The 23,151-nt window shown below is 48.6% G+C and overlaps 1 protein-coding gene across 1 annotated transcript in view; it reads left to right on the top strand.

Annotated features, from left to right (window-relative positions):
* The window catches only part of LOC140428900 (protein-glutamine gamma-glutamyltransferase 2-like), a 126,141-nt gene that overhangs the window by 82,890 nt on the left and 20,100 nt on the right, over window positions 1-23,151 (top strand). Inside the window, exons 6-10 of the mRNA XM_072515548.1 lie at window positions 1,845-2,022; window positions 14,759-14,894; window positions 18,517-18,620; window positions 20,763-21,005; window positions 22,105-22,377. Coding sequence (XP_072371649.1) covers window positions 1,845-2,022; window positions 14,759-14,894; window positions 18,517-18,620; window positions 20,763-21,005; window positions 22,105-22,377 — 934 coding nt within the window. The remainder of the gene's footprint in view (window positions 1-1,844; window positions 2,023-14,758; window positions 14,895-18,516; window positions 18,621-20,762; window positions 21,006-22,104; window positions 22,378-23,151) is intronic.

The raw sequence follows: 23,151 nt of genomic DNA on the forward strand, positions 1-23,151 counted from the left end.
GAGTCTCTAGGCTCAAAACTTGTAGCCATGCAGCAACCGTCAGCACAAGTGTAGAACATCGCTGGCGCCAGCCCGCTTTCCCAGCGATTGCAGAATAACCTCTTGAAACAAATGCCGCACTCACAACCCGGACGACAGTCCAAGGCGGGTGGCGGAAAATTCACAATCGGTATGCTGTTGCACACGGTCCTTGGCAGAGGGCAGTTCCAGTAGCCAAGCAATCTCAACGAATGGGAATCTTCCTACTGCTGCAGCCTTCATCCGCCATCACAGCCATTGATACCATATGGGTATCTTCCACCTGATCCACTGTTGAGTACTTGCTTTGTCTGGTTCCTTCCCACAGACCTTACCGTCATGGGTGACCCTGCCAGAATTTTAAGACTACCAACGGCATTGCTCTCGGTATCAGCGGAATGTTCAAGCCGGTCCACCATGGCAAGGTGGCAATCAAGGAAAGGGATATAAGGCTTAGAGGAAAGTGGGAAGGAATAAAAGAAAATAACATGAATAACTTGGGGACCACATTCAAATCATTACTACTTGGTGTTCAGCACTACCTGGGTGTTACAGAATAAAATCTTGCAGAGAGCATTCCATGTCTCTTATAGAATGTGTCACAATTTTCATTTCATTAAATTACATGCTGCTACTTAATGGACCGTGGGAGCAAATCTCCACAACACCACAAAAGCAGACTTCATAAAGTTTCTAATAATGATATTTCGCATGGATTCATGTCAAAAATCACTTGCTTCCAAATACCTTGAGGAATAAATAAAAATGCATTATGTTAGGATGAAGCAATTGATTTTTTTATGACAATATCTGGAAACAAAGTTTGAAAGGAATTTAGAAACATTTATTTCCTTAAAGAGTAGAATGGGTAATGTTAAATTGAATCCGATTCAGAAGCGAGGCAGCCCCAAGAGTTTCATTTCATATATTTATTGAAAAATAATTACAACAAGCATAATTGGTCCTGGCGAGGCCTCAGGGACTGAATAATTTAATTGAAAATATTTGGCACAGCTTCTCAAATGATGTAGCTTTTGAAAAGCTAGATCAGAATCATATTGAATGGGTCATGCTGAAGCAATATCTACTAATCACTTGTTGCAATGTAAGAGTTTACTGATTCAATTGCATTAATATGAATTGGACATGACACAAACTGCAAAATGAATAATTTATTCATTTGTGTGAACATGATCGGACTCTAAGTAACAGAGGAAGGAAACATATTTGACATGTGCCGAGTCAGGGGCAGAATCTAATGCTCCCAGAGACAGATTTGGAGGCTTTGGAAGTGGGGGAGTGCATGCATTGCACCATCTGGGGGCGGGGGGGGGGGGAGGAGGGGGGGGGGGGGCGGGGTAGTTACCTTCTTGTCTCCGCCCTATTGAGCCCAAGGCAGGAAAGTTCATGGGTGGCCTTCTGTGCTGACAGTGATTAAGGCTCTTAACTGGGAAATTCATGGCAGCTGGTGGAATTTCAATTCATTTAATAAATATTAAGCTGGTCTCAGTAATAGTGACCATGAAACTATCATCAATTTTCTAAAAAACATCCAGTTCACTAATGCCCTTTCAGGAAGGAAATCTGCCACCCTTGTCTGGTCTGATCTACATGTGATTCCAGAAGCACAGCAATGTGGTTGACTCTGAAATGGCCGAGCAAGCCACACAGTTCGAGGGCAATTAGTGATGGACAACAAATGCTGGCCTTGCTGCCGATGCTCATATCCCATGAAAGAATCAAGGAAAAAAAGAAGCTGCAATTGCAGAAGTAACTCATTTTTCAGCATTCCTCTGTAATGCTTTACTATTTCTTTCTTTTTGCAGGTGAACAGCAATGATGATAATGGGGTTGTGAGAGGAAACTGGGGCCCTGATTATTCAAATGGAGTACGTCCAACAAGGTGGAACGGAAGCATCATCATCCTCCGCCAATGGAGCAAATTGGGCTGTCAGCCTGTTCGTTTTGGCCAGTGTTGGGTCTTTGCAGCTGTGGCCTGCACAGGTATGGAGCAGACTGGGCAAGGTTTACGGCACTAACATGAACATTTAAATGGCATGGGTTGTCCTAATATACACCAGTATATCATGGTGCAGACACACACTGATGGACACAGTGGGACCAATCAACATACACACCACTGCAGCCAATCACCAGTGAGAGCACACGCACTATAAAGACATCAGAGTTCCCGCTCATTCGAGTAGCAGCCAGCAAGGAGCACAGAGCTCGCAGCCTGCAACACAGACATTCACCATGTGCTGAGTGCATCACCTGGTTAGGACTAGGCAAAGGTCCATAGTTAATGCTGGTATCGTATTTACCCACAGTTCAAGTATGTTTAAATAGTTAACCTTGTAATGAAATAGAGTTGCACCACTTCAAGTGTTGGTGACCTGTTTGTGATCCAGAACACCCAACACATCATGGGTCACTGTGGATATAGTTGAAAAAACAATAATGTTTCCAAGCAACAGAGAACCGAAGACAGATCCGCAGAACTCTTTATAGCCCAACTCCAATATTCGGTATTTCAACTGATCAAGAATTGTGATATGAAGCTCGTTAAAATACCTCAAAACTCAATTTCTTGAATTCCTGATGTGTTATTACATCAGCGTCTACCAACTTGTAAGCAATAAGGTCTCAATGGAGTAGTATAATCACTTGCAACAACCGGGCTTAAGTAAATGTTTGGGTATTGAATGAGATTTATTTTGACCAGTTCAGGTGTAAATCTACTCCAGTTTTATGTGGCATTGCATGAAGTACAGAAATGTAATGGCATTGTTCCTGGTTTTAGTGAGAAGTTATGTCGGTATAAAAACATTACTTAAAAAATAGCACTCTTGGAAAAATACATGGATTAAAATATAGATGGGGCTAGGAAGTAAAATAAGACAATGAGGTGGGGTGGGGTTACTGGTTACGAGGATAGGGTGGAGGTGTGGGCTTGGGTAGGGTGCTCTTTCCAAGAGCTGGTGCAGACTCGATGGGCCGAATGGCCTCCTTTTGCACAGTAAATTCTATAATCTATGGAGTTGTTAACTTCTCATGTTTCCAACAGTTTAGTCTTATACGTCAACTGGTCTCAATTGGTTAGTATTGATTTAATTTCTAATTTAATGTCCTATTGATGTAATCTGAACAATGCATTTAAATTATAGCCTGAAGCTCACTTTCTTTCAGACACTATTGATAATTTGGAGTAATGGAGAGCACCTATTTAAGCCCATGCCTCCACACCATCTCTGTAACCCATTAACCCCATCTCACCTTTTGGACACTTAGGGGCAATTTTAACATGGCCAATCCACCTAACCTGTATTTCTTTGGACTGTGGGAGGAAACCGGAGCATCCGGAGTTAACCCACATAGACACGGGGAGAAAGTGAAAACTCCACACAGTCACCCGAGGGCGGAATTGAACCCGGGACCCTGTAGCTGACAGGCAGCCGTGCTAACCACTGTGCCAACATGCCGTCCCATTGTTGAGCCTATCTAAAGGAAATAAACGTAGACATGGTTTAGTTTGTCCCTCTCGCGGCGTGGGCAAGATAGAGCCAGTACTCGGCTCCACAGGTCTCGGTGGCTCACCCCGTCCCCTGACAATCATCGGCGACATTCCCTCCCCCGACATTTTCATCAGCACCCACCCCCCCACCCTCAGTGACTATTTCCCCTCCCTGCCACCATACACATATGAATGCCTCTCCTCATGGAGCTTCGACGAGTGCCGGCCCCTGGCATTAAGCTTTGCACTGTTGGGGGCATGCCCCTCACTTCTCTCCCCCCCCACCCAGGAATAAACTTACCTCTGCACCTCTGGAGGGATCCTCTCAACTGCTCCTCGTTTGGCCAAACCTGTTGTAAACCTCGCTGATGACACTGTTACAGACTGAGTCACATTGGCGAGGTATGAATATTTTGTGAGGGAGGATCATGTGGCAGTTAATAATACGAAATACTAACATTCATGGGCGCCGATTCAAAAGAGGTTCATGCTTTTTGTGGGCATGAAACCCATGATGTCGCTGGAGAGGGGCGGGGAAAATCGGGAAACGCGATCTCTCCGACGAGTATCCGATTCTTGTGGCTCGGTAGTATCACTGAGCTGGCCGGGTCCTAAAGATCATAGCTGCTAGACTGGGATTGCAGCAGGTTGTGAGGGAACGAATGAGGGCAAAACATAATTGACCTCATCCTCACCAAACTGCCTGCTGCAGATGCATCTGTCCATGACAGAATTGGAAGATGTGACCACCGCAAAGCCCTTGTGGAAACCAAGACCCATCTTCACATTGAGGATACCCTCCATTGTGTTGTTTGGCACGACCACCGTGCTAAAAGGGATAGACTTCGAACAGATTTAGAAACTCAAGACTGGACATCCATGAGGCGCTGTGGGCTATCAGCAGCAGCAAAATTGTATTCAACCACAATCTGCAACCTCATGGCCCAGCATATCCCCCACTCTACCATTACCACCAAGCCAGGGGATCAACCCTGGTTCAACAAAGAGTACAGGAGAAAATTCCAGGAGCAACATCAGGCAGACCGAAAAATGAGGTGTTGACTTGGTGAAGCTACAACACAGGAGCACTTTGTGTGTAAAACAGCATAAGCAGCAAGTAATAGGCAGAGCTAAACAATTCCACAACAAGTGCATTTGGTCTGAGCTCTGTAGACCTGCCACATCCTGCCCTGATTGGTGGTTGATGCACTTACTACAAAGACGAGAGTAGTGAATAATCAAGGCTTTATTGAGCAAAGATGTGTGGCCTCCTGTAGCTGCTACCAGAATGGGAGCAGCACCGGCGAGAGCACACATTTATACGCCGCCTACTGGGCGGAGCCAGCAGGCAGGGATTTACCCATGTACCTCTAGTACAGGAGTCTTACCGTACTACATCTAATATACATCTAATACAGTTAGTGGTGACTACCACAGTGGTGGACAATTAAACAACTCACTGGAGGAGGAGGCTCCACAAATATCACCATCCTCAATGATGGAGGAGCCCAGCACATATGTGCAAAAGACAATGCTGAGGCATTCGCAACAATCTTCAGCCAGAAGTGCCGAGTGGATGATCCTCCTCCGGCGGTCTCCAGCATCACAGATGTCAGTCTTCAGCCAATACTATTCACTCCACGTGATATCAAGAAACCGCTGAAGGCACTGGATACTGTAAAGGCAGTGGGTCTTGACAATATCGCGGCAATAGTACTGAAGACTTGTGCTCCAGAACGTGCTGCATCCCTTGCCAAGCTATTCCAGTACAGCCAAAACACTGGCATCTGCCCGACAATGTGGAACATTGCCCAGGTGTATCCTGTACACAAAAAACAGGACAAATCCAACCCAGCAATTATCGCCCTATCAGTCTACTCTCCATCATCAGCAAAGTGATGGAAGGAGTCATCAACAGTGCTAGCAAGCGACACTTACTCAGCAATAACCTGCTCACAAATGCTTTGTTTGGGTTCCACCAGGGTCACTCAGCTCCTGACCTCATTACCGCCTTGGTTCAAACATGGACTAAAGAGCTGAATGCCATGAGGTGAGGTAAGAGTGACTGCCCTTGACATCAAGGCAGCATTTGACCGAGTATGGGATCAAGTACCCTAGCTCAACTGGAGTCAATGGGAATCAGGGGAAAATTCTCCACTGGTTGGAGTCATACCTGGCACAAAAGAAGATAGTGCTGGTGGTTGGGGGTCAATCAACTCAACTCCAGGACATCACTGCAGAGGTTTCTCAGGGTAGTGCCCTAGGCCCAACCATCTTCAGCTGCTTCATAAATGATCTGCCTCCACATTAAGGTCAGAAGTGGGGATGTTTGTGGATGGATTTTCCTCTCCCTGAATCCCATCTGCCACATTGCATCAAACTCCCTCAGCATAAAAATCATCGCTGAACATCTGAAATTGATATCTTTGATCCACGAGACTGGCAAAAGAGCACCCACAATTGAATTTAATGCACTCTCCTGAGACGTGTTCGATGGGAGAGAGACATTTAATCGGGTGGGTCGGGACCTCTCCCCTCTCCCCTCATTGTCCTAGTTAATTCAGGACTGTAAAGCTCATGGAGAATCTTCCCGCCCTGGTATTGCATTTACTGGGACTTTTCTCGGGCATTCTAGGGAACCACCTAAAAGGCATTGGGCCCTTTATGTACCTCAGTTTTAAAATTGCAATGGGAAATTAGTCCCTGATGAATGGAATAGGAGCAACGCCTGCTACATCCAGGATTCTTCAGCAGTCAACGTGACCATTACCACAGGCACATGTAAATTATCATTGGTTTATTTTTCTTTGAATTGCATTCCTATCGAGCTAGGCGGAGCGGGTTTCTCCAACTTGACAGTTCTCATGAATGCTTCCCCCATCCCTCCCCCGACTGACTGACTCCGCCCCCCCCACCTCACAAAATTTGATCAGCTCCTGATCCACCACCTCACAAAATTCAGTCCCTCCAGCATCGGTGTCCAGTAGCAGTAATGTGTACCTCTGCAAGATGCACGGCAGCAACCCAGCAATGCTCCTTCAACAGCACATTCCAAAACTGCGACTCTGCCACCGAGGAATACAAGGGCAGCAGACAGATGGGAAACCCTTGCTTGCAAGATCTCCTCCATATCACATGCTATCCTGACATGGAATTATAACGCCGTTCCTTCACTGTCATTGGGTCAAAATCCTGGAACTCCCTCCCTAAAAGCACTGTGGCTGTACCTACACCACATGGACTGCTGTGGTTCAAGATGGTGACTCACCATCACCTTCTCAAGGGAAATTAGAGATGGTAATAAATGCTGACCTAGCCAGCAATGCCCACATTCCATGAATGAATAAAAAACAAAGCCGGGATTTCTGTCAGATATGAGAAATATAATTCAATTTATCTGCCCACAGAATTGGTTCCTGTGAGGATTTTAAATTATCCTTTGTTTATTTAAAAGATTTTTCAATTGTGGTAAACCACTATTAGGTTCACTGGTAGCCCCTGCCTGCTGGCTCCACCCAGTAGGAGTATAAATATGCGTGTCCTCTATTCAGCAGCCATTTCGCCAGCTGCTGTGGGAGGCCACACATCTTACTGCAATAAAGCCACAGTTGTATCCAAACTGAGTCTTTGTACAATTGATCGTGCATCAATTTATTGCAGTAAGATTTTCCAGAAGATGGACCTCCGAATCAAACCACATCGCCTGCAGCTGGATCCGCAATCGAGCAACGCCAGTAAGGACATTAATCGCTGGCTAGCAACCACCCCTCTGACGGAGGTTCAGAAGATACAGATCCTGTACTCAAGGCTGAGCTCCAGCATGTTTCCGCTGATCCAGGACGCCCCGAACTACATGGACGCCATGGCGCTCCTCAAAGAAAACTACGCACAGAGAGCGAACACACTCTCGCCAGGCATGTACTCGCCACTCATTCTCAACTCCCTGGTGAGTCCATAGAAGACTTCTGGCGGGCCCTAATCGCACTCGTCCGGGATTGTGACTGTCAGGCCATTACGGCCACCGAACATTCTAATCTACTTATGCGCGATGCTTTGGGTCGGACCTCATTCGCCAAAGACTGCTTGAAGGGGCCACACTCGACCTAGCGGGGACTAAGAAGCTAGCACTCGCCATAAGGCTCGCCTCACGTAATCGCAGGCCTACCCCTCTGGTCGTGCGGCCCACCCCTCCTATCCCTCGTGGACCCCACAAACGGCCGCCCCAGCCGGGGCTTTACCCAGCCAATGCGCTTGCGCCACACGCCAATCCGCGCACCCCGGGGGTCCCCAATGTTACATCTGCGGCCAGCAGAAGCACCCTCGCCAACGCTGCCCGGCCCGCGCTTCCATTTGCAAGGCTTGCAGCAAAAAGGGCCACTTCACCGCGGTGTGCCAGCCCATGCAGTCGCCGCTATCGCCCCCTCCCCCTGCCGCCATCTTCGTCCCGGACCACACGCGGCCAGTGGGCGCCGCCATCTTCACCTCCCCGCACCACGCGCAGCCAGTGGGCGGCCCCATCTTCACCTTCCGGGGCCACGCGCGGCCAGTGGGCGCCACCATCTTCCCCCCCTCAGCCCACATGGGGCCCATGGGCGCCGGCATCTTGTCCAGCCCCTGCAACGTGCGACCCATGTGCGCCGCCGTTTTGCCCCCCGCAGGATCTGCAGGCGCTGCCATCTTGTCTTCCCCACGGGGCATGGGCACCGACAACATTCCATGACCTGGGCCCCCCACGCTCTCCATCTTCGGACACCAGCGACAACCAACAGCAGCTCGTCTCAATGACGCTCGACCAGCCTCGTCCACACAATCTGGCCACCGCTTCGACTACGGTGAAAATAAGCGGCCACGTGACCTCTTGCCTGCTGGACTCTGGAAGCACAGAAAGCTTCATCTACCCAGATACAGTAAGGCGCTGCTCCCTCGCGGTCCACCTCGCCAATCAAAGAATCTCCCTGGCCTCCGGATCCCATTCTGTCCCGATCCGGGGGTTCTGCACGGTCACTCTCACGGTCCAGGGCCTTCCAGTGCAATCTCCAGAGCCTCACCCTCAAATTTGGCAGGCCCCTACTACCTCTCACTGTGTGCTGCCTTGCGGCCCTGAAGGTCGACCCACCCTCCCTCTTCACCAGTCTAACTTTGGATTGCAAACCCGTTGCCATCAGGAGCAGACGGTACAGCACCCAGGAAAAGACCTTCATCAGGTCCAAGAGGCTCCTTCGGTAGGGCATCATCGAGGCCAATAACAGCCCCTGAAGAGCTCAAGTGGTAGTCGTTAAGACTGGGGAGAAGCACAGAATGATCGTGGACTACAGCCAGACCATCAATCAGTACATGCAGCTCGACGCGTACCCCCTCCCACGTATATTTGATATGGTCAATCAGATTGCGCAGTACCGGGTCTTCTCAATGATAGACCTAAAATTCGCCTACCACCAGCTCCCCATTCGTAAATCAAACCGTCCATACACTGCTTTCGAGACGGACAGTCGGCTCTATCACTTCCTCAGGGCTCCCTTCGGCGTCACTAACGGGGTCTTGGTCTTCCAAAGGGAGATGGACCGAATGGTCAACAGGTACGGTTTGCGGGCCACCTTTCTGCACCTAGACAACGTCACCATCTGCGGCCATGACCAGCAGGACCACGATGCCAACCTTGCTAAATTCCTCCGCACCGCTACTCTCCTCAACCTCACCTACAACATGGAGAAGTGCGTTTCAGCACAACCTGCTTAGCCATCCTCGGCTATGTGGTTCAGTACGGAGTTCTGGAGCCCGTTCCCGACTGCATGCGCCCCCTCATGGAGCTTCCCCTCCCCCACTGCCCCAAGGCCCTCAAACACTGCCCGTGGTTCTTCTCCTACTATGCCAAGTGGCTCCCAAACTCCGCGGACAAGGCCCGCCCACTCATTCAGTCCACCCACTTTCCCCTTCCGGCAGAGACACATCAGGCCTTCGCCCGTATCAGAGCTGATATAGCCATAGCCAGGATGCATGCAGTAGACGAGACACTGTCCTTTCAAGTAGAAAGTGACACATCAGACGTCACTCTGGCCGCCACCCTCAATTATGCAGGCAGACCCGTGGCATTCTTTTCCCGCACCCTTCATGCCTCAGAAATTCGGCACTTGTCCGTCGAAAAAGAGGCCCAAGCTATCGTTGAAGCTGTGCGGCATTTAGAGGCATTACCTGGCCGGCAGGAGATTCACTCTCCCTACTGACCAAAGGTCGGTAGCCTTCATGTTCAACAACACGCAGCGGGGCAAGATCAAAAATGACAAAACCTTGCGGTGGAGAATCGAGCTCTCCACCAATAATTACGAGATTCTGTATCGCCCCGGAAAACTCAACGAGCCTCCGGACGCCCTTTCCCGAGGTACATGTGCCAGCGCACAAGTAGACTGACTCCGGGCCCTACACAACAGCCTTTGTCACCCGGGGGTCACACGATTGTACCATCTTGTCAAGGCTCGCAATCTGCCCTACTCCGGCGAGGAAGTACGAACAGTCACCAGGGACTGCCAGGTCTGTGTGGAGTGCAAGCCGCACTTCTACCGGCCAGACCGTGCGCGCCCGGTGAAAGCCTCCCGCCCCTTTGAATACCTCAGCATGGATTTCAAAGGGCCCCTCCCCTCCACCGACAGTAACACGTATATTCTCAGTGTGGTCGATGAGTACTCCAGGTCCCCTTTGCCATCCCCTGCCCCGATATGACATCTGCCACCGTCATCAAGGCACTCAACACAATCTTCGCTCTGTTCGGCTTCCCTGCCTACATCCACAGTGACAGGGGATCCTCATTCATGAGTGATGAGCTGCATCAGTTCCTGCTCAGCAGGGGTATCGCCTCCAGCAGGACGATCAGCTATAACCCCCGGGGAAACGGGCAGGTAGAGCGGGAGAATGGGACAGTTTGGAGGGCCGTCCAACTGGCCCACGGTCCAGGGACCTCCCAGGTTCTCGCTGGTAGGAGGTCCTCCCTGATGCACTTCCAGTCCATTCGGTCACTACTGTGCACCGCTACAAATATCACACCCCATGAATGCCTTTTTGCCTTCCCCAGGAAGTCTACATCCGGGGTGTCGCTCCCGACTTGGCTCGCAGCTCCAGGACCGGTCCTGCTCCGTAGGCACGTCCGACTCCACAAAGCGGACCCGTTGGTGGATAGGGTGCACTTACTTCACGCCAACCCCCAGTATGCCTATGTGGCGTACCCCGATGGCCGCCAAGATACTGTCTCCCTCAGGGACCTGGCACAAGCAGGTTCCACTCATACACACTTCTTCGGCCCGGCGCCACCCTCCTCTCCCCCGGCGCTCCCACCATTAACCCCACCAGGACTATCCCTCCCTCCCCTGCCCACGCAACAGGATGAAGAGGATTTTGGCATGCTCCCTGGATCACCCGACATCAGGCCAGCACCGACGTCGCCAGCATCGACATCACCACCACCGCTACGTTGCTCCCAGTGGAACGTCAAGGCACCAGACCGGTTCAATCTCTAACTGGCACTGGACTTTCAAAGGACACTTTTTTGTCTCTTAATAAAACACTTTACATAAATTCATTACTGTGTATACTTCTCCACCACCCCCGCCGGACTCATTTTCAACAGGGGGTGAATGTGGTAAACCACTGTTGCACCTATATTAGGTGATGTAAGGTAGGACCTGTACTAAAGGTTCGCCGGTAGCCCCTGCCTGCTGGCTCTGCCCAGGAGGAATATAAATATTCGTGTCCTCTATTCAGCAGCCATTTCGCCAGCTGCTGTGGGAGGCCACACATCTTACTGCAATAAAGCCACAGTTCTATCCAAACTGAGTCTTTGTACAATTGATCGTGCATCAAAAATGTTTTTACAAAAATCATTATTCATGTGCATCGATGTAGTTTGTGCTCCAAAAAATGTGATGGAGTCACTTGGAGCCTCCATGGAGAATTGAGCTTTTGACTTGTAACAACCATCCATGGGAAGTTGTTGATAATTTATTTCAAGGCTTGTGAATGATTGCAGCCATGAAGAATTATTTAATTCTTCCTCTTAACCCATTCCAATTATGACAAAACATCATCATGAACGGAGCCTGAGAGAGTGACTGAATATTAAAATGGGGGCCGTCCGCAGTCTCAGTTAGTGCTAGCTTTACTGGTGATTCACAGAATTGGTCCGCCAATTCGCCACGCCATCTAGGTCGGACACTATCAGGTAGATCTCAAATCTCTGTTTGATTGTACGCCAGTTGGTACTGAGATTGCCGTGGCACCTGAGCTCTGAGGAACCGGAATCTCAAACATCTTGCCTGGGTGCTGTTGCTGGTAGTCACGGATGTCATGGAGTCACTTGGAGCCTCCATGGAGAGTTGAGCTTTTGACTTGTAACAACCATCTGTGGGAAGTTGTTGATAATTTATTTTAAGGCTTGTGAATCATTGCAGCCATGAAGAATTATTTAATTCTTCCTCTTAACCCATTCCAATTATGACAAAACATCATCATGAACGGAGCCTGAGAGAGTGACTGAATATTAAAATGGGGGCCGTCCGCAGTCTCAGTTAGTGCTAGCTTTACTGGTGATTCACAGAATTGGTCCGCCAATTCGCCACGCCATCTAGGTCGGACACTATCAGGTAGATCTCAAATCTCTGTTTGATTGTACGCCAGTTGGTACTGAGATTGCCGTGGCACCTGAGCTCTGAGGAACCGGAATCTCAAACATCTTGCCTGGGTGCTGTTGCTGGTAGTCACGGATGTCATGGAGTCACTTGGAGCCTCCATGGAGAGTTGAGCTTTTGACTTGTAACAACCATCTGTGGGAAGTTGTTGATAATTTATTTTAAGGCTTGTGAATCATTGCAGCCATAAAAGGATTGCTCAGCTTTTGTATTTAAAAATTAGCAGCGATCATTCAGAAATTTGTCATTCAGGTGCCAGACATTTCTGTGCAGATATGACCTCCTCTTCCACACTAATCATTTCTTATGTTAGCTGTGTTGCTGTTGCAACTCATTCTGCATCCACCAATAAGAATTAAGACATGGTATATTCCCAGGATTGGAAGCACAGGGGTCGAAGCTCCCCATAGCAGTAGCAAGTCGCTTTTCAGAGAACTTGTTTACATCATTTGGACCTTCTGGGTGTCATTTGCAATAATGTGTTGCATTTGAGTTTTTCCAAAATAGTTATTTTGGAACCAGGTTTGGTCTGGCATGGAAAAAGTTCTAAGTGCCATTTTGGGCACAATTGGATGGGTGTTTCCCGACTACTGCGTTGGCGAGATCGCAGTCTGTGTTTAACGACAATAAGTGCCGAAAATAAGCTTCACGCCATTACTGGCTGCCACATCATGCGATTCACCAGACTCACTCCTCAGCAACTCCCCTCTAACAATAGGCATCTGCTTTTAAACGCTGCCTCAGAATTCACTCCCAGTCAGCACACAGCCTTGGCACCATGCAGATCTACTCCCTGCTTTGGCGATGCCAACCTGGCCAGACTTGTGGATGCCGTGGATGTGAGATGGGACATTCTGTTCCCCCCCTGAGGGGGTCAGAGGCCGCCAATTCCACCTGGCAGACTGGCAGCAGCAGCACATGTCAGTTCGGGCGGCGTGACCAAGAGGGTTGCCATACAGTTCAGGAAGAAGACCAATGACCAATGGCTGCAAGGAAAGGTTAACACAACCGCCCCCCCCCCCCCCCACCCCCCCCCCCCCCCCCCCACATGGGTCCACCAAGTCAGTGGCTGATATTTCTCACCCGTTCTCCCCGTGTCTGAGTGGGTTTCCTCCGAGTGCTCCGGTTTCCTCCCACAAGTCCCGAAAGATGTGCTTGTTAGGTAATTTGGACATTCTGAATTCTCTCTCAGTGTACCTGACCAGGCGCCAGAGTGTGGCGACTAGGGGATTTTCACAGTAACTTCATTGCAGTGTTAATGTAAGCCTACTTGTGACAATAATAAAATTATTATTTTTATTATAGAGCCCCCACACCCCGATGCAACAGGTGCATGGCTCACACTACCGTCTATCTGTCCCCAAAGAAGTCAGCCCATACCAGGGGCGGGATTCTCCGACCCCCCGCCGGGTGAATCCCGCCCCCGCCGGTGGCCGAATTCTCTGGCACCGGAGATTCGGCGGGGGCGGGAATCGCGCCGCGCCGGTTGGCGGGACCCCCCGGTGATTCTCCGGCCCGGATGGGCCGAAGTCCCGCTGCTGGAATGCCTGTCCCGCCGGCGTGGATTAAACCACCTCTCTTACCGGCGGGCCAAGGCGGCGCGGGCGGGCTCCGGGGTCCTGGGGGTGCGCGGGGCAATCTGGCCCCGGGGGGTGCCCCCACGGTGGCCTGGCCCACAATCGGGGCCCACCGATCCGCGGGCGGGCCTGTGCCCTGGGGGCACTCTTTTCCTTCCGCCTTCGCCATGGTCTCCACCATGGCGGAGGCGGATGAGACCCCCTCCACTGCGCATGCGCGGGAATGCCGTGAGCGGCCGCTAACGCTCCCACGCATGCGCCGCCCGGCAATGTCATTTCCGCGCCAGCTGGCGGGGCACCAAAGGCCTTTCCCGCCAGCTGGCGGGGCGGAAATCAGTCTGGCGCGGTCCTAGCTCCTCAAGGTTAGGGCTCGGCTGCTCAAGATGCGGAGGATTCCGCACCTTTGGGGCGGTGTGATGCCGGACTGATTTGCGCCATTTTTGGCGCCGGTCGGCGGACATCGTGCCGATTACGGAGAATTTTGCCCCAGGTGTGAAAGAGCCAAGGTGGATGGCGGGGTTCCCGACATCAGAGTTCTCACCCCCTATGAGGAGTTGGCCCTGGGATTTGCGGTTGACCAAGGAGAAAGCAATCACCAACAGCGAGGTTTAATTGCACCGCAGAAATGTTGTGTCATCTTCATTAACCACGCGGTTCGATTAAGTATTTCAAAGCACAGATTATAATAACCAATGAACAATGCCTGTCTAAATCTGATATTAAAGTGATTATTTTTCCATCTCAAATTATTACCACGACATCCAGTTTCCACCGGTTGCGATGTAATGAGGGCGCATTCCAACAAGGAGCCCATTCCCGGGCTATTTTGAACCAAGTATACCGTTATCTTTCTTTCAATCATTTAACAACAAGTGAAAATCGGATAACTGGTGTTGAGAGTGGAGCCCGACTTGATTATCACAGTCTCAAATGTGATCCATACAGGACCCATACTAACACTTGTCACTTTGTTCTAGTCTTGAGGTGTCTGGGAATTGCCACTCGAACCATTACAAATTTCAACTCTGCTCACGACGTAAATGAAGATATGAGAATTGACAGCTTCGTCGATGAGAATGGAAAAAGCGTGAGAAAATCAGGAGATAGTATCTGGTGAGTTGAGTTCCATCACTTCATTTACTGCATTTATTCATTCGGAAAGTCTCATAGAAATTGAAAAACATGGCCTGATCTTTCAGAGAAACAGTGAATGGATCAGAATTTATGAGGATGAGATTGGGGGGTTTGTTTAACTGCTTCTGCACTCCATGACCCAACAGCGATCTTAATTACTACATCAAACATCACATAAATGCTCTGTGCAAATACTAAGAAAGCATGCCTTGCAAAAACATTTCTAAATATACAACCGGCCATCAAGCTGGGTTGATTTAAACCACAGGATCAGGAAAATCTTTGGTCTCAAGTATCAATGGTCTGTTGCATTGCAGTCAATGGACTAAGATATTCCAGCCTAAATGTTATCTGTTTTATTATTTATGATGTGGTGATGCCGGCGTTGGACTGGGGTGAGCACAGTAAGAAGTCTTACAATACCAGGTTAAAGTCCAACAGGTTTGATTTGAATCATTAGCTTTCAGAGCACAGCTCCTTCCTCAGATGAATGAAGAGGCGAGTTCCAGAAACATATATATAGACAAAGTCAATGATGCAAGACGGTACTTTGAATGCGAGTCTTTGCAGGTAATTAATTCTTTACAGGTCCAGATGGAGGAACTGGAGAGATCGATAATCACAAGTTAAAGAGGTGTGAATTGTCTCAAGCCAGGAGAGATGGTAAGATTTCGCAAGCCCAGGCCAGATGTTGGGGGGTGAATGTAATGCGACATGAATCCAAGGTCCCGGTTGAGGCCGTACTCATGTGTGCGGAACTTGGCTGCAAGTTTCTGCTCGGCAATTCTGCGTTGTCGCGCATCCGAAGGCCGCCTTGGAGAACGCTTATTCGAAAATCAGAGACTGAATGCTTTTGACTGCTGAAGTGTTCCCCGATTGGAAGGGAACATCCCTGCCTGGCGATTGTCACGCGATGTCCGTTCATCCGTTGTCGCAGCGTCTGCATGGTCTCACCAATGTACCATGCTTCGGGACATCCTTCCCTGCAGCGTATGAGGTAGACAACGTTGGCCGAGTTGCACGAGTATGTACCACGTTCCTGGTGGGTGGTAATCTCATGTGTAATGGTGGTACCCATGTCGATGATCTGGCACGTCATGCAGAGATTGCCATGGCAGTGTTGTGTGGTGCCATGGTCGCTGTTCTGAAGGCTGGGTAGTTTGCTGCAAACAATGGTTTGTTTGAGGTTGCGCGGTTGTTTGAAGGCAAGGAGTGGGGGTGTGGAGATGACCTTGGCAAGATGTTTGTCTTCATCAATGGCGTGTTGAAGGCTGCGAAGAAGATGTCATAGTTTCCCCGCTCTGGGGAAGTGCTGGACGGTGAAGGGTACTCTCAGTTGTGTCCCATGTTTGCCTTCTGAGGAGGTTGGTGTGGTTTTTTGCTGTGGCGCGTTGGAACTGTCGATCAATGAGTCGAGCGCCATATCCCATTCGTAAGAGGGCATCTTTCAGCGTCTTTAGATGTCTGTTACGCTCCTCCTAGTCTGAGCAGAAACTGTGCATACGGAGGGCTTGGGCGAAATTCTCCCCCAACGGCGCGATGTCCGTCAACTGGCGGCAAAAACGGCGCCAATCAGACGGGCATCGCGCCGGCCCAAAGGTGCGAATGCTCCGCATCTTTGGGGGCTGAGCCCCAACATTGAGGGGCTAGGCCGACGCCGGAGGGATTTCCGCCCCGCCAGCTGGTGGAAATGGCGTTTGGTGCCCCGCCAGCTGGCGCGGAAATGCGGCGCATGCGCGGGAGCATCAGCGGCCGCCGACAGTTTCCCGCGCATGCGCAGTGGGGAGAGTCTCTTCCGCCTCCGCCATGGTGGAGGCCATGGCAGAGGCGGAAGGGAAAGAGTGCCCCCACGGCACAGGCCCGCACGCGGATCGGTGGGCCCCGATCGCGGGCCAGGCCACCATGGGGGCACCCCCCGGGGTCAGATCGCCCCGCACACCCCCCCAGGACCCCGGAGCCCGCCCACGCTGCCTGGTCCCACCGGTAAATACCAGCTTTGATTTACGCCGGCGTGACAGGCAATTTCTGGGCGGGATTTCGGCCCACCCGGGCCGGAGATTGAGCGGGGGGTCCCGCCAACTGGCGCGGCCCGATTCCCGCCCCCGCCCAATTTCCGATACCGGAGACTTCGGCGGGGGCGGGATTCACGGCGGCCAACGGCCATTCTCCGACCTGGCAGGGGGGGTCGGAGAATGACGCCCCTGGTCCTTAGGGGATGGCTTCTTTAATGTGTTTGGGGTGGAAGCTGGAGAAGTGGAGCATTGTGAGGTTATCCGTGGGCTTGCAGTAAAGCGAAGTGCTGAGGTGACCGTCCTTGATGGAGATGTGTGTCCAAGAATGCAACCGATTCTGGAGAGTAGTCCATGGTGAGTCTGATGGTGGGATGGAACTTATTGATGTCATCGTGCAGTTGTTTCAATAATTCTTCGCTGTGGGTCCAAAGAAAAAAATGTCATTGATGTATCTGGTGTATAATGTCGGTTGAAGGTCCTGTGCGGTGAGGCGATCTTGTTCAAACTTGTGCATGAGGATATTAGCATATAGAGGTGCGAATTTGGTCCCCATGGCTGTTCCGTGTGTCTGGATGAAGAACTTGTTGTTGAAGGTGAAGACATTGTGATCCAGAATGAAGCGGATGAGTTGTAGACTTACGTCTGGAGATGGGAAGTTGTCGGTGTTGAGTACTGAGGCTGTTGCAGCAATGCCGTCGTCATGGGTGTGGAGAGCCGAGACGTCCATTGTGACGAGGAACGTTCCTGGTTCAACTGGTCCATGGATGTTGAATTTCTGTAAGAAGTCCGTCGTAGCCTCTGTCGCGATACGGCGGATCCTTACAACAACTCAGCCATTTTACAAGTGCCAACATTTTGCTATTATGGGTTTCCAAACAGACCCCCCCCCCCCCACCCCCATGTGCCCTGAAGGTAAGAAATAGTAAGAATGGGGAAATAGAAATACTGATCCAAACTGTCTTGTATGCCTTAAAATGGAACATCAATAAACTGGGAAATAAAAGTACTGATCCAACTGTTTCTTTCCTATTGGATGGAAGAATAGGTCCCCAAATCTGAATCAACAACAATAGGTTAAAATAAGAAATTAGTTTATTTTCAACCCAAAATATGTGCACGTGCTATGTTGAAGACAATCGGCCAGGATTAAGGTATGTATAAATATGCTGAAGTGTATTTGAGGACTTTTTGCAAAAACTTATAAGGAGAATGTTTAAAGATTATTCCACGTGAGATAGTCAGCATTAATTGTCCATCCTGAATTGCCTTTGAGAAGGTGAGACTAAATGGGTGGTAAGAGTCCATGATAGGCTGTATAGCATGTAACCTTTTGAAGGACCAAATGGGGTTTTAAAACATTGATGCAGTTTTAAGTGCCTGGTGGGAGTGACACAATCACTTCTTAATAGAGAAGTTCTGACATTTACACCTGCCAAGCCAGTTCTTAATTTCACTGTTGAAACTTTTCACAACCTCATGACCCGAAGAAGATGAAGGCATGCCAGTAAAACTAATTTTAAGACTAATTATAAAAATCCAATCAATAGGATAGCGGTTATTAACTATAATTACTCTCTGTAACACTGAAGGAATTTCCACTGCTGGGTCGAGTCTTGGATGAGACGCCCTGATCTGAAGCCAGACTATGATGGTTGGCAAGTACTAGACCCAACACCACAGGAGAAAAGTGAAGGTACAATAATAATTTTGTGTACGTGCCTTTTACCATGATGTGCTTAGTTTGAGACTTTGGCAAACAAAAATGATGTGGTGCCCTGAGGCGGAAGTAAATGGTTCTCCAGCAGAAATATTTGCAAGGCACCGTAATCAACTTCAGATTGTCATCTCATACACCAGGAATAATTCATCCTTCAACTAAATAGCATGTCAAGTCTATTTGTAGTTGTTACAAATTTCTCGCCTGGCAAACGTAGCGCCAAAAATTGTCCCCAACTAACGCCTGTGCGCTTCACCCTTTATCTCGGATGCAAAGCATTCCTTTTAAAAAAGGCCAATCGTTTTAAGGTGGGCTTTTCTGACCTGAAGCTGAAGATTTACAAACAGTTCCAATTGCCCTCTGACTGACTTCCAAAGCTTGCAGTTGGCTTTCATTATCTGGACATGCTTATTTAGATCTGTACTTTTGGGGACAATTGAGCATGACATTATAAGTTGCAGGCTTTGTTAGCAGCTATAAAAACTACCCTGCAAGTCCCAAGCTGTTACACCACAGGAAATGTATCAGGTGAAAAAGACAATGTGGGGTGGGGAGAGGAGGTAGGAATTTTACACCCAGGTTCAATTCCCACTTGGGTCACTGTCTGTGTGGAGTCTGCACCATTTCTCCCCGCGTCTGCGTGGGTTTCCTCCGGGTGCTCCTGTTTCCTCCCACAAGTCCTGAAAGATGTGCTGTTAGATAATTTAGACATTCTGAATTCTCCCTCTGTGTACCCAAACAGGCGCCGGAATGTGGCAACTGTAGCAATATTCAGATATCAATATACATGAACAATATATGTAAATATAGTACAGTCATTTCAACACTAGATTGCTCACAGTCAGATAATATAAGAACTGGATTCCTGCCTTTTTTAAGTCAGATGATGATGCAGATGATGATGTGATTCAGAACAGTGAACAAGCAAGACATAGAATAGCTAGAGTGACAGAAGTTAGAACTAGTTTGTTATTATAGTGTATAGTTATCTGTATTGTACTTTATTTCTTTATTGTTAGTTTAGTATTGAGTAAAAGGACTCACAGTTTATTATTTTATTACTCATTAAATAGTTCATCTTTCAACAAGAAGACTATTGGTCATTTCATCATCCTGGTGGATTCAAGAGTAATATATATATTTTAGATCAGTCATTGTTTAAAATATAACAGCGACTAGGAGCTTTTCACAGTAACTTCATTGCAGTGTTAATGTTAGCTTAGAAAATAAAGATTATTAATATTAAAAAAGTGGCCAGCTGTCACTTTGCTTCCACAAGATAAAAGTTAGGCAGGAAGGAGATATTTCCTTTGGGGAGCCCCCTGTATTCATTAGGGGGCATGCGCCAAGATGGTACCCCACCTTTGTGCCTCCTCCAAGACCTCAGCGCCCTTCATCCTCACCCGTTGCCATGGTCCTCAATCCCTCTCCGACCAAAAATCCCAGACTCAGCTAAGCCTGTTAGACATGTTGTTTTCTTATCAGGACTTCCTTTTTGTCCAAGTACTGCATTCTGGCATTGCTGGGATCACTCAGCCGCCAGCCAATGAGAATGGCCGACAGCTCTCGAGGGCGGGACTTCCTTTCCCTGAGTAAGTCACACTCTCAGCTCATTAAGATCACCTCCAGCATATTATCAGTGTGGGGAAGCCTTTTTAAAGTTGATGAGTTGCTGACTGGCTTTTCTATTAGGCAGATGTGCAATCAATATGTATTAAATTCAACCCAAGATGTTTTCAGAAGATAAATATGAGATTTAGATGGTAGCCACCTGCCTTAAAATCTTAACTCTTACAGCGTATGTCATCTGAACCCAAGATGAGATCCTGCCATGCAGCCATTATTGACAAAATAATTTATGAATAAATAGTTCAAATTGATTCTAATAATAATCTTTATTGTCACAAGTAGGCTTACATTAACATTTCAATGAAGTTACTGTGAAAAGCCCCTAGTTGCCACATTCCCGGCGCCCGTTCGGGTACACGGAGGGAGAATTCATTAAACTGCAGAATGTTACAAAAGCTTTGACAATTCCAGATATTACATATTTCAAAAGAACAGAATGCAGTGTTGCAAGGTTGACATGGTGGTGATGTTCAGTTTTATTCTTTTCAGGAATCTATTGCTGTGGACCAGCTTCAGTTAAAGCCATTAAAAATGGAAATGTCAATCTGAAATTTGATACCCCGTTTGTCTTTGCTGAAGTCAATGCAGATTACGTCTCGTGGCTTCTCTATAAAGATGGAACAAAAAAGCAGATTGGTGTTAATCATCGATTAATTGGTAGTAAAATCAGTACAAAGGCTGTTGGCAGTGATGAGCGTGAAGATATCACACACAATTACAAATACGCGGAAGGTAAGCAGTGATCAGGCTGGCGTTCTAATTGGCATCAACATCAAAGGTTACAGGAAATACTTGAAACAAGGTGTTGAGTTATATTTAATCATCCCTCAGTGGATAATTGAGTGATGCAATGACCCTTAGAAATAAAGAATCCCTGCTGTGCAGAATGAGTAAATAAAGAGAAACTGAGCACTATCTACTGGCTACATTGCACCCGAAAGGCAGTGCGGCTGGTAGATGCCAAGATATCCTCTTCTGGGATCTACACTGCCCGCCACGCCTCGTGAGATCTAACACGATCATGCGAGATGTCACAATAGGAATCACTATTTTGCAGATTTGCTTATTAGAGCAAGACAGCTAGTCTCACCTAATATGCACTCCCACGATCTACCCAAGGCGTGGAATCTAACTCCTTTGCCATGGAGACCTCAAACGAGGGCCATTCAGCGCTGGTCACCACAAGTGGGGACCAGATGGAACGGCACTCGTGAGGGTCTCCCAGGGAATCAGAGGCCCCCAGGTACTTGTCCTCTGGGCAGGATGGCAACCTGACACTGCTGATGCCACCTGGGCACCCTGGCACTGCCAGCTTGGCACCCTGGCAGTGTCATCTGGTGACATCTGTCACTTGAATGAGCTTCAGGTTAACAATTATTTCCAAATTTGTACGTAATTGTAACCTAATATCCTTAAAAATTGGGATGACTAAAAAAAGAAAGCTTTATACTTGATGGGAGAATTGAACCTTTAAACAGGGAACAAAATTTTCAATTTGTTTTTAAAAATTCCAATTAAGTGGCAATTTAACGTGGCCAATCCACCTACCCTGCACATCTTTGGGTAGTGGGGGTGAGACCCACGCAGAACAAGGAGAATGTACAAACTCGTCAAGGACAGCGACCCAGGGCCGGGATTGAACCCGGGTCCTTGGTGCCATGAGGCAACAATGCTGACCACTCACCACTGTGCCACGTAAAATTTTCAATTTCTATTAGGTTGTTATTTTGGACTGAAACAGGCACATGTTAAAGTTTGGAAATTTTACTTAAAAAGAAGAGAAAGCATGTTTTCTGTCCTCATGTATCCACAATGAATCAATTTTCCAAAGGTGCTAAGGAAGAAAGAGAGGTTTTCGCTAAAGCAAAAATGAAGGACAAACTGGTTGAAGAGCCACAGAGGAAATTGATCCTGAATTTGAAAGTGACAGAAGGCATTATGAATGGAGCCGACTTTGAAGTTGTTGCTGTACTCAAAAACCAGATTTCAGTGGTGAGGAAGTACAGATTGGCAATGCTTGCTCAAACAATCCTGTACAATGGGCAACCAATTCAAGAATGTGGCATTCTCCGTCAAATCAAAATCGCAATTGGACCGCATGAAGGTAATGCCAAATATGCATCAAAGTGTATTTTGACTTTGAGAAAGGGGCAAGTAACGATTAAAATATGTCATTGTGAAACCAAATCATCGTAAGCTCCAGAGAATGTAAATGGTTCCAACTTCACCTCTAACCCTAAACTGACATTCAGTATGGATAATCTGATGAAGCACTATCAGAAGCCAGAACAGGTTTTAATGCACAAAGCTATGCAAAGAAAATCTGTACAAGGCAATAGTTTGAACGTTATAAAGTAAATTTGCATAGGCCCAGATGACCACAGGCTGCTTTTCGCTTCGAGAGGGAGAACTGACTGGTAGTGATTTAATCTGACGGTCACCACACCTCAGATAAGACACAAGGTTGAGAAGACGAGGGACAGGATTCTCCACTCCCCGACGCCAAAATTGCATTCGGCGACAGGGCGGAGAATCCGTTTTGACGGCCATATCGGGAGCGGCGCCGTTTTTTGTATTCTTTGCCCCTTGAAAAGCCGCATACTCTCGGAGTACGCTCGCCGATTATTCAATTATCCAGCTATCCAATAGCCTCGCCATTGGCCGAGGCCCAGCCGGCGATGCTCCGTCCCGGCCAGCCGAGTTCCCAACGGCGTGGGTTAAGTGTGCTCACACCGTTCGTGAACTCAGCGTGACGGCTGCGGACTCAGTCCGGGGCCGTTACAGTCGGGGAGGGCCGATCCACGGGTGGGCTGGGGCACTGTGGGCGGGCGATCCAGGGCGCGCGAGCAGCCGGAGAGGGGCACTACTTTTGCGGTCC

Source organism: Scyliorhinus torazame, chromosome 8, assembly GCF_047496885.1.
Source record: "Scyliorhinus torazame isolate Kashiwa2021f chromosome 8, sScyTor2.1, whole genome shotgun sequence".
Classification (NCBI taxonomy): domain Eukaryota; kingdom Metazoa; phylum Chordata; class Chondrichthyes; order Carcharhiniformes; family Scyliorhinidae; genus Scyliorhinus; species Scyliorhinus torazame.